Source organism: Netta rufina, assembly GCF_964035555.1.
Source record: "Netta rufina genome assembly, chromosome: 5".
In the NCBI taxonomy this organism is placed as follows: domain Eukaryota; kingdom Metazoa; phylum Chordata; class Aves; order Anseriformes; family Anatidae; genus Netta; species Netta rufina.
The window spans coordinates 10,639,122-10,651,567 of NC_140128.1; the positions used below are offsets into that span (position 1 = coordinate 10,639,122).

At 37.1% G+C, this 12,446-nt stretch overlaps 1 protein-coding gene across 1 annotated transcript in view; it reads right to left on the reverse strand.

Moving 5' to 3' along the window:
- Positions 1–12,446, reverse strand: part of NELL1 (neural EGFL like 1) — a gene marked incomplete at both ends in the record, with an annotated part of 286,983 nt that overhangs the window by 54,817 nt on the left and 219,720 nt on the right. Inside the window, one exon of the mRNA XM_084287507.1 lies at positions 8,897–8,992. Coding sequence (XP_084143633.1) covers positions 8,897–8,992 — 96 coding nt within the window. The remainder of the gene's footprint in view (positions 1–8,896; positions 8,993–12,446) is intronic.

A 12,446-nucleotide genomic window follows, 5' to 3' on the forward strand; every position in this document is an offset into this window, starting at 1 on the left:
CTTCTGCTGTAAGCTTTTCTTCGCTGTAGGAGTGCATAACTCCATTCTGCAACCGTGCTAAGAGCAAACTATTTAAAAAGGGGGCTACTGAAATTCAGAATAACTTTAGGTGCTAAAGAGGGTTCTTCAGTTAATAAAGAAAGGATGGCATTCTAGCAATGTTTTGACTCATTCTCACCCCCTCTCCTAGAGAAAAATAACTGATATATTTATCCTATTGTACATGAGCTACAACAGTGCAAATGATCTACGCCGTTTTATTTGCTTTCCAAGTATTTTATGAACATGGATTCAATCTCTTCCTCTGAATATCAATCCAATGAAAGCAAGCAGACATGGCTGTTGATTTTGTGGTGTTGAATTACCATCAATAAAGGGAAAATGATCTTGCTGGTTAACCCTACTTGTTTTTCTGTTGTATAACCTCCATCAGCTTACAGTGTCCTTCTTACACCATAATTTTTGAGGTGAAAAAAATTAGAAATTAAAAAAGAAAAACTGGAATTAGGTATCCAATACCACTAGAGCAACAGCAAGTTGTTTTGCTCCAATCCTTTCACATCCTATTATTTCTCAAAAATTAATGCTGAGATGCTGGTTCTGATTACAGAGATAGATTTTCTCTCACTACGTCTTGAATAACTTGAATGAGATTACTCATGAAATATGCTATGAAATAACTCATTATATTAAACTTTGGCTGAAATGTGGCTCTATATGGTAAACTTCTGAGCTGCACAATTTTTGTCAAGACTGAATTATCTCCCCAGCTTGAATAGGACCTTACCCCTAGACCAGGTTAGTTAGATTTGCACCATAGACCAATGTGTTAAAGGTGGCATATTTATCATTACAAATGCAACTAACATAGCTAATTTTCTTAGCCTCCCCCCCCAAAAAAAAAAAAAAAAAAAAATTTATTTCACTAGAACAATTTATTTTTCATTTCACCTAATTGAACTGCACCAGATCCTCAGGCTTTCATGCAGGTGAAATTCTCCCTGAAACCAAGAGGAATTGCCTTAAAAAAAAAAAAAATGCAAGTTCCTCTCTATGCACACTCTGTACATCTCAAGTAATATTTCTAGGTTATCAGTAAATTTCAATATTCACGGTTGATTCCCCAGTCTACAGCAGGTTACTGATAAGAAAAAGATAGTAGAGACCTTATTACAGTCAGAAATGTCCCCTAAATACTGTGTGTAGTCAGACAGACTAAGGCATTTTTTATTTAATATTTAGTTAGTCTACTATCTATTCTGATATCTTTCCATAGAAATATTCTGTTTTTCACATATAGTTATCTGCCCTCAGGAAGCATAGAAGGGTGTCAGACTATCCTGACAAACTATAGCATTAAATATTATAAAATTAGCGGTAGTGCACTGCATTCAGAGCAGGCCTGTTTTTTTGGGGGGGTTGGTTTGGTTTGGTTTGGTTGTGTGTGTGTGTTTGTTTGTTTGTGCTTGTTTGTTTTTTTTAATTAACCAGAGTAAAGTGACTAATCTGGCTAATTCATCATGAATTATGTATTTTAAAGCAACTATTTTTTTCCAGTTCACATCCATATAGGATTGCTTCATATATGGAAGCTTCCTCGTTGTCAAATGGAAATTTCATAAATAGATGAATATACTTGCGCAAATATAAATATTTGCTCATATTTTTGAGTGCTTTGTAAGTCTGTTTTCTTTAATATATTCAGGTAGTGATTCTGCCACTTGAAACAAATTTAAATCACATTGACTGGGTCCTCTGAATCCAAGAAGAAACTGCAGTAGGTACAACTGCAGAGACAGTGTGGGAGATGTTCCTGGTGATAAACAGGATGAATGCTAAGTTAGGGACTGAGCACTTCAAAAAAGGGCAAAAGCAACAAGGCCTACAGCAGCAAACAATTTCCACAGTCTCAGTTTGAGCAAGGCTTTTGAACAAAACTTTGCTCTGTGGGCTGCAAGCTGTAGGATGTTCAGAAGGAATACAAAGCTTAGGAGTGTGCTATTGTTTGATTTACCTGTCTCTTTCTATGCATGATTTTCCTTCTGTACTGCGTAATTAGTTAGAACTTATGGACGAATAATCATGTAACACTGGGGGTGTAACAGCAGCCCAAAAAAAAACAAAACAGGAATAAGCAAACCTTGTTTGTTCCCAGAGATTTCCAGGCACTAGAGGGCAAAGACATTTTTACCTTTTTACCTAGACTATCCCACATTTCTCCGAGCACCCTCTTCTCTCAGCTAGGAAAGAAACACATGTCCTTTTAGGCTGTGAACACTGTTTTCCACCTCTGCATCTTCCAGGAATGTTACTGAGACCAGCCACACGGGCAACCTCCTTGTTGTGTAGGTACATCAACCTGATGTAGAACATCTTGAACAGGAATTGGGATACAAAGAAGACGGCCAGCCAAGACCATGTAAAGGTATTTTTGTAATTGTATAAGGCAAGAGAACAAAAATTTTAAAATCTGGGCTTGGATCTTCTCTGCAGTATAAAGTTTGATCAACAGAAATTACCTCTTCATTACATTGTTCTGTATGAATCCAAATGCAAATTAGATGTCAACTATCTAAATCTTGCCTTTCTCTTCTCTGAATAAAATTGCATCCTTAAGTGATACCTGACATGTACAGCTGGCATACAGACACTGGCTGGGGGAGGAAAGTAAAATTTAGGTGGAGAAATTTGAATTGTGGGAATCTAGAGTAGTGTGCATTATTCCAATCAGGATATGCAAAATTATACAACCCTATTCTTAAGCACAAGTTTTGGGGATCTGAGAGAATAGAAAAGAATTTTCTTTGACTTTAAAAAACAAAAACAAAAACAAAAAAACCTCTCCCCCTCTCACCAAATCAGAAGACTATGAAAGAGATTTTATGACCACAAGTCATACAAGTAATAAAACATTAGAATATTAGAATCATTTGTTAGCTGGAATGTCAAGGTATCATCTCAGCTAACAGCAGAGATTAATATAGCAGATATTCCTTTCATTAAAATCAAACAGAAGTATATATACTCAGACACTTGAATATTACCAATACAGCAACATAAAATTATCCCATGGAAATAAATAAATAAATAAACGCAGTCAGTGCTTAATGTTACTCCTGGCTTTTAAACTTCAATTTTTGCAGTACACAAGGCAGTATAAGCACTACAAAAAACGAGTCCAATCTCCCCAGCCATGGGAATAAGTGCTATTCCTGGTCCGGGAGATTTCACTTTTCTTTGGCTTGGCAGTGTGAGAAAGAACTTCCCCCCACCTTTGAGAGTTATTTGTTGATTTGCAGGCAGATGTCCCCTTGATCCTTAGAGACTGTCTTAATCAGATTTTTCTAGTAGATATTCTTTCATCTACTCCCTGATATCTTTACAAATGACAACTTTGTTTCTTCTATCATATTAAGATATCACCTCTTGCCATTTTGCAATAAGAACCGCTGAGGCAAATGCTGTAAACAGCTTGGCAGCAAATGGAGTAGGGTAACCTCAGCCACCTGGAGCATCTGCCTTCTCTGGATCTGTCACACTCTCAGGAGTGTTGTATCAGCCACAATCACCATTTTCTGTAATAAGTTAAGTATCGCTCACTTCAGCCCTCTTATATTGCACTGTACAGGCTTTGCCTCACCTTGAAATGAGAGGCTTTAGAAAGAATCTAATGCAAAGCCTTATGCCTACAGCTGCACAGCTGGTTTGTTTCCCAAAATAAACCTTGCTTCATATTTTACAAAATATCCTTAGATAGAGAAAGTAGGGAGTTTTGACATTTAGCTTACTGTACTCACTGAAAATCTTTTTTTCGGTTTTGCTTTGGGTTTTGTTTGCTTTTTTTTTTTTCTTTTTTTAAACCAGGTTCCTCAACTGAAATGTCTTTGATAGCTACACACCTAAAGATTGATCCAGCTCAGGAATCAAAGAAATAGCACATGGAAAGACAGTTCTCACATTTCTTTCTATTTCCAGGGTCCAAAGGAATAGACTATAGGGATTTTTACCCAAAGGACTGCAGAAGACAAGAAATTCCAGAAGAAGCAATTTAAGAGATGAGTCAACAAAGCACTACACAGCGTCTAGACGACAACTCCAGATACTGCAAGCTAATATGAAACAAACAAACTAAAGGCCTCCTCATTTTCCTGACAGTTACATGACACATCCAACTTCAAGATATAAGCATTTCAGCGTTCCATTGTGCACCTGTGAAAACCACACTGCACTGAAGAATCCTTAGGTAACTAATACAGCACGGCAAGAGTTGATTTTTTTTTTTTTTTTTGTCATTCACAAGTATGATCAGTGGGATTCAGAGCACATTTCTCAGCCATGGTACATACCAAAAAATGACCTCTCCCCTCAATGTCAGACAATCTTTTGCACACATGGTCCAAAACCACACACAAAAATATAACCTCAGTAATTACCACCTCCTGATGCTTCTCTGCCACGTCTTACCTTTACTTCTGACTGTTTACAGTCAGCAGGCAATTCTTTGACACCATTCACCCATTTGGTAAGGAAAAAAATAAAAGTTTACCTTCACTTTAGAAAGACTAGACAAAACTACAACAAAAACATTTATCTCTCTGAGCTCTAGTCAATACACACTCCTTCTTATCTACCAGAATCATATTCCTCATGCAGTGTATACCAGCTCAGACAATAGCTTTCATAAGCCATGGGAACAAAGATTTGGTGCAATTTTGGACATGTTGCTCAAGCAGTGCGAAAGCCCTCCTGCAGCTTCGGGGGAAATAAATAAATAAATAAATAATAAACTTGCCTCTAGCTAGGAACCTGCTTCTTCAAACCTTTTTGCTCTTTCCTTCTTATTGCCCAAGTTATAATTCATACAGGAGGTACTGTAAAGAGGTGGCTTATATTTGAGTAACAACTGGCTTGTGCCTAGGAACCAGCTGTAGTCTGGGGTATCTAGCCCAGGATGACAGTCTGCTTTCCCATGGCTGCTCTCCTCCTGTGTTTCTGTGCTGGACACCTACTCTCAACTTGCTGTGTAATGCCAGGATCTAACTTCCTTAACTGAAATGTCTGTAACCACTGGACACCATCACAGAGCTGTATTGAAGACGGTGGGTATTTCCTAGGCCCATACACAGAACTCCTTCACATGCATGTAGGTGTTCGAGGGGTGCCTGCAACATACTGCAGGTTCAATCATTTGCTTACTCCCATCTTTTGATATTCTACACTGTTATGCCTAACTCATTCTCAGTGCTTCATCAGTGGCAGTAATGACGATCATTCCAGAAATACAGAATAATAGCAGAGCCTGTCTACAAAACCAGCGTTACAACTCCACTGACCTGTGGCTCACCCACTGCGAGAGAAAAGCAGCTCAATGAATTATGGGATTATATTTATTTTAAAATATTGCTAAAACGTTGGAGAAAACATTCCTGGATGAAAAAGTAGGGCATTTGACTCCATGCTGCCAACTACTCTCAGAGCATTGTGTTTGCACTCCTCTCTGCACAGTGAAATGTCTCTTGGAAGCATTTAACAGGGATCCCTGCCAAGAATGCACCTGGGCTTAAGCCAACAGAATTACATACATTTAAGGATGCGCATCTCCAGCTCAGCAGCCAGGTGTATATATGCTAGAACCATACAGCAATGTAAGCAAAAACTAACACAAAAACTTTCTAGCATAGGCATCACAACTATGTTAGTTATCACAAATGGTAATGATCGCACAGATCATTTATTTCAGCCATGGTCAGATAAATAAAACAGACAAATAAAAAACTTAATCAGAAAATAGAATCAGTCCCTAAACAGAAAATGACAAGAAGTCTGTAAAAAGCATCAAGCTCACAGTTATAGAAAAAGCATTTATAAAGAATGGATTGAAAGAGATACTTGACAGTATCTCTGGATAACAATCTGCAGTTCACTTTGCATGCAAAAAGAAAAGGCAGCCCCACAACGGTGTTATGCGAATTCTGCATTTCAGGTAAAACAACTGGTAATAGCTAATTCTTCTCAGCAGCACGCTGAATTATGTATTTGTACATACACCTTAAATATGTATTTTAATTTCACCTTTTCAACTGAGTAAATTACCACTATATATCCCAGTCTTCTCAAATATCTCTGATTTTTTAATTAACCTAATATCATTTCAACCAGACAGTCAGAACAAATGAGTAACATATGATTCATATGCAGAAGGAAATGCACCTGCTTTTCAATGACCTTTCTAATTGATGGTTTGTTTTACCCTTTCCATGACGTTAAAGCCAATTTGGGTCACACCGTTTTCAGCTAGTGAGGAGTCCTTTCAGCTCACAATTAATGTATGAAGGATTGCTGTACTGTTGGTTTGAAGGACATCTTTAAATGCAGCTTGGTGAATAGAACACATTACCCAAACACATCAGTTTACTTCAGATATGCGTCATCTCACCATGAGTTTCCATCAGACAAGATTTTACCAGGAATGTTTGATTTAAAGTCATGTCCCACCATTTCACAGCCTTCAAACTATGTTATGATTGAGGGAGTGGTACCATATGTTAAACACAACTGTTTATTTCTAACACTACATACAACAGAAGGAAAACAAATAAAGCAACAAATGGTTTTTGAATACCTTAGATGTTCTCCAATAAAACTGCAGCAAAATGAAGAGAGGCTATGAAGGAAGTCTTCTCTGACCTCCCATTCCTGACACTATTGCATATTCCAGGAACGAGTAGGTAAGCAAAAGGGTCTGCTTCAAAGATGGTTCATCACCTTTCTACTCTCAATACATATTTTTTTTGTAGTTTTTCCAGGACATGTACCTTCAGATGGCTGAAGCTGTTAGAGACCTGACATTCACTTAGCTACTGAAATACACATACAACATAACACATATCGGCTAAAGCTTTCAAACACGCTGTCTAATACAACTAAAATATGACTTCTCATATTCAAAGCAAATTCAAATTTCTCAATGTTATCATCATTAGCTTGAGTGGTAGACTATTGATAAATCCTACACATCCAATGAATAAAAAAATAATCCAGTCATATAGATTTTATACACAGAAGCAAGCTTCTTCTGACATATACCTCTAAATTTACTGATATACCTACCGAGTGTCCCTTGTCTGCCATGTTTCCTTTACTTGGTGTGCTAACTCACCCTTTAGATCAAAAAAAATACACAAGCATGAACAACATAGCCTTCAATTGTGGTTATGTCATCCATTTATCAATCTTAAACCATTGCTTCATCAATTTAAAGACTCTGTATTCTAGTTACAGGAATCCCTTTACAGCTATAAGAAAGATGCTTTAAAGATTCATGTGTGAAAGACAGGCGGTTGAGCTGAAAGCTGGCCTAAAGCCACCAGCTCCCTGAGTCGGCAGGGAACCCTTGGGCAAAGCAGGTGCTGGTTTTGTAGAACCATATTTACACATCCATACAACACATCCCAGGTATCCTGAATCACTCTGAATGTATTTGTACCCTCTGAATTACAGACATTTTCGAAAGGAATGGACAAACTATACATGAGAGAGGCGAACTAGCAGGATTAGAGTGGGGCTATAAGGCAGGTTTTCTTCTATTACCTCCCCATATATATTGTCCGAACTTATTGCTGAATGTCAGGAGGCTTGGGAGCTTAGTTCTGTTCAAAACAAATAACCCAAAGGCTATAGGCAAGCAAAATGCAGTACTCAAATTAATTCAAGATGATATGAAAAAATTCATGTCCTAGTTCATTCCCAAATCATTAGAAACAATGCTGACAACTAGAAACTATGGGATTTTATTATACAGTGATTTAAGTGCATCCATAAAAAGCTTTAGGAGTTTTCAGAAGCTACTCAAAGCACATTTGTTGACAATTGGATTTAAATTACTTTCTATTATAGCAGAACAGACACGTATTAAACAGACACTGTTATACACTAATTATTGGACAGTCTCTGGATAACAAGTGGTTCCAGTGATTTAACGTGCCCTTTAATGGTTATTTCTTTTTTTTTCTTCCATAAAAAAAAAACAGCTTGTCAATTATAAGCTCACCCATACTAGCATCATCCAACTTGCGTTAACAATTCACTTTATTTCCACCAGTAAAGTATAAAGGTTTACTAACAAACTTGCTAAACAGAAAACTGTCACTGGGTTATTTAAATGAAATTCAATTGCAATAAATACAGACCAAAATAAAATATAAAATCTGCTTTTCAGAGAACCTAATCAGAGTACTGTATGGAATCCTGTAACATTCCTTCCTTCTAACTTAAGGTAGACAATGAACCAGATCTCTGTGAGAAAAACAGAAAGGTGGACCTATGGAAGAGGGTGCCAGGATCAGATCTTGAAATGGAAAAGATTTGACATAAGGCTGAAAGGAATCAAAGAATCACTGGTAAGATACATTTCAACTTAAGGTCCTATGGAAATCGATGTCCTCAGTGACTTGGAAACAAAGCAAACCTTAAAAATCCAACAACTTGAATTAAGTAGAATTATTTAACAAAAATTCCAGTGAAAAGCAAGCATCCAAATTCAGGTCCAATGTGCCAAATAGATTCAGAAAAAACAAAAGGTGACCTTGAGCTCGCACCACAGAAGATAGGTGGAGTAAATATTTTTCATTTACCTTCCTCTGTAACTAATTAGAAGTGTCCACTGGAAGGAAAATCAGACATCCCCAATCATTTAAAAATTTCCATGTTTAATGTAAGACTATCTTTCAGTTAGAAAAAGGCAGCTATGGAACAACCAAAACACATATCTTCACTGAAGAGAAAATTTCAAGCAGATTGAATTGAAAATACTACACTTTAAAGCAACTATTTCTTAATGCAGCATATCATATTTCTTATTACAAAAGAAGAAGAAAGCGTTTCATCAAAGTTTTACCTTTCTCACAATGACTTCCTGTGAATCCAGAAGGACAGACACATTTGTTAGGGGCTACACAAGTTCCACCATATCTGCATCCCTCTTCACAGAATGCTGAAAAATCAAAGGAACATGTGATACTACTAAAATTTTTTCAGCCCATTATACATTTGCAAGGTACTAAGAAAAGCATCCTAATTCTAAGCAATTAACAGAATTCAGCATCCACCTGCAAACACAAAGAGAAGGTACTCACTTAAATGATATGAGGAAAAATTTCAGATTACACCATAGGCAAACTACCTCACCAATAAAAGACTAATAACCATCTGGAAGAAGAAGAGAGGGAAAAATACAGTATACAATTTTAATGGGGCTGATACTTCAATTATACTCAATTTGAGCATGACAATTACAATGCTCTGGTGATCCACAGATAACAGGCTGGTCAGATGGTGTTAACTACTTGTTTCTCACTTCTGTCAAATAATACACTTTATTGAAAGGTCTGTAAATACAGCCTTTTCCTTTTTTAAAAAAATATTTGTAAGTGTAAATCACATTTTGAGGAATCAAAAAATTAATTAAGGGGAGGCTTATGACTAAAAACAGAGAAGGGGTCAACCACAAGAAAGCACCTCTATCGAAGTGTGGTTCTTGACAAAAATGCACAAGTACTTCAGAAGTGCACTTGTCAGATATCTGAGTCGGAACAAATGATGGATCTCGGCTTTTCTAGCAAGCAGTGTGGCGTTCCTCTCACATATACAAGTTCAGCAGGAAGTCCACGAACTGTGAAAGAAGTATGCTTGAAATTTAATGCTATTTTTTCTTCCCTTTTTTTCACATGTGTATAAAGAGAGGAACTAGGACAAGAGAGGAAACTGCAAGTATCAGGGCATGATCAATTTTGCACTGTTAACGCCAGTAAAAACTTTGCTGAGGCTAAGCTCAGGCCCTGTACCCGCAAACACTCTCCCAACCCTCTCCTAGATATATATTGAACTTCACAAGTTACTCAGTGGGCTTAACGGCACTTATGAGGGAAGTTACAATTAATATTTAAACAGCAGCTCTCTGCGCATCTAAGCTAATAACAGAATCGCAAAGTGTTTTCTGCAAGCTAAAATCACAGATGGAGCGTTGGCAAAGAGAGGTTACAAATGCTATGAAAAAGCTTGAAGTGCTAGATAACAGAAGAAACGTTTTAGATTTATTTTCCAATGCACTAAAAAGAAAAATAAAGAGAGGAAAGTACTGAGGATTAGGAAGAATCTTTTGTCACTGTTAACCACTTAGATGCAAAAGAGCACATCATTATACCTTGACTGAACTCATAGACTGCTATGTTCTAGTATAATTTGTAGCATGTCATACTGTTTTATGGAGAATAACACGGAGAGGAATGCTGAAGTGTTTTAGAGAAGATGGTAGTAAGAGAACATAAGCTCTCCTACGACTGGTGCAAGGCAGTGGTGGGAGAAAGTACTGTTCTTGCCCAGTAACACTTCCTGCTCATTGATGTGGGCGCTCCATGTGAGAATCTTCTGAAATATGTCTATTTTGAAACTGCTCAAAAGATGGTTTATGGTTTAAGAAAAGCATTTTGCCATTTTTTCATATAAATATTTGTAGAGAAGTATAATTTTGCACAAAGCTGAAAGTAACTAGCATGAAATGCAGCTGAAAAATTATGAAAACCATGGTAAAATAAAAAAGCTGCTTTCTGTAGCTCTTGAAAAAATGCTCACTTTTGGTCTCGGCATTCTCAGAGGATGTTCAAGTTAAATTCTTCACCTACATTTTTTCTGGTTTGAAAACAAGAGGCAGCAGAGACTATCTTGAATTAGTAATAAATTTCTGCATGACTACAAAAGAATTAGAAATTGTGGCAGAGCAGATATAAAGGGAAAAAAATAAATAAATAAATAAATATATATATATAAAATCAGCTTCACTGACAAAAAGGAATAGCTTCTCCATGACATATGTCACATTAAACTGGAAAAAAACAATAGTGTTCTTAAAATAAAAAGAATTTAGATGAGGGAAAAAAAAAAATTGTCGTCTATAATAATCAGTTGTGTCCACCAAAAGTCATTAGAGCTGGAGGGAGACATATTTACTGATGGGAGGGGTAAGAGGGCTTCACTAAGAGCACTCACACTTTGCCACCATAACCGATACTGCAAATTTACTAATGTGAAGTGTTTGCTTCTTACAATAAATCCTATTTATAGGCATGCACAGTTAGCTGGTGTTTTCTTCTGTTCTCTTTTAAGATAAATAAGATAAAAAGGTTAACAAGGCTATTTAAGAGATTTTCTCTTTAGTCTAAAAACTATGCTGTCTGCAGCAGCCAGGTCTCAACATCTGCAGGCACAGCCAGCTATGGCGTTCACATCCCAGAGAGAAAGACTGCAAGGACTGCCATCCATCAAAGCTCTCTCTGTCCTTCTATTCCTTCCTGCATGTCCATATCCAAACAAACATCCTGTACTTGTATCTGAATGTGCTAGCATTTTTTAAGCATTTTGAAATTCACCTCTCCTTAAGGTGTCACGCAATAACAGTAGCAATGTAGAAAAGAAAACAAAAAACAAACAAAAAACTAGGAATCACTGTATTAGAAGTTTCTGTGAGAAGGGACTCTGTGCTTCTCAAGTGCACAAGGAATCACTGCGTCACTAGCCTGTCATATGGATGTAAGAGGGAGAACAGAGTTGGCAAAGAAGCTAGGCAATGGCTGTGAAAGAAAAGAACTGAATGCTGTTTTTCAATTTTTGCAGAAGCTGAAAAGGCCTCGGCAATCCAGACCAGCTGTTCTGAATGGTTTCTCTTGGTTCCTCAGGCTTTGGTGGATTTGGGGAGGAGATTATTTCTTATAATTTTATGCAAGAAAATAAAATGTCAGTGAAAACAACCACAATTGTCCCAAACAGCTTTCCTAAAAACTCTCTAATTCCTGTATTGTAGGTTTGTAGGAAGTGGGAATGTCAAAACCATGAATCTCCAAACATCGTTACAAAATCAAAGTGTTTGTCTAAGGCCACTTTCCTTAATTGCCAGGAAAAGAGCCCACAGTATTATAAGGCAGCACTGATAGCACAACTCCAAATTTTAAGAATGCTCAAAGCCTCGCACGATAGGAACCCGATTTCAAACTTCACTCATTTGAACTATTTTCTCTAACAGGTTTCTGCTGCTAGCTGAAACCTTTTAGAACATTTTATCAAAAATCATTCTTTTCCAACAAAGATATTTTTCCTTTCTACTCTCAGTAGGAGAGATTAATTAAGGAAAATCTTTACAACACTTCTGTACCTATGTCTTATTGATGGACAAGAGGACCCAACAGGAAGCAGCTCAGTGACTGGATAGTAAATCAACTGGAGTGCCCAGGCTGTCATAGAACTACCTGTTTTAGCGCTTATGCTTTGTCATACATATTATGGGCTGTGGGGTCTAAGACTTGCACTGTAGTTTAGACCCTTCAAAATGAAAACTCTGTTATGGGGGGAAGGCCCCAACAATACCACAAACTACCAGTTATAAACCTCAACCGCAG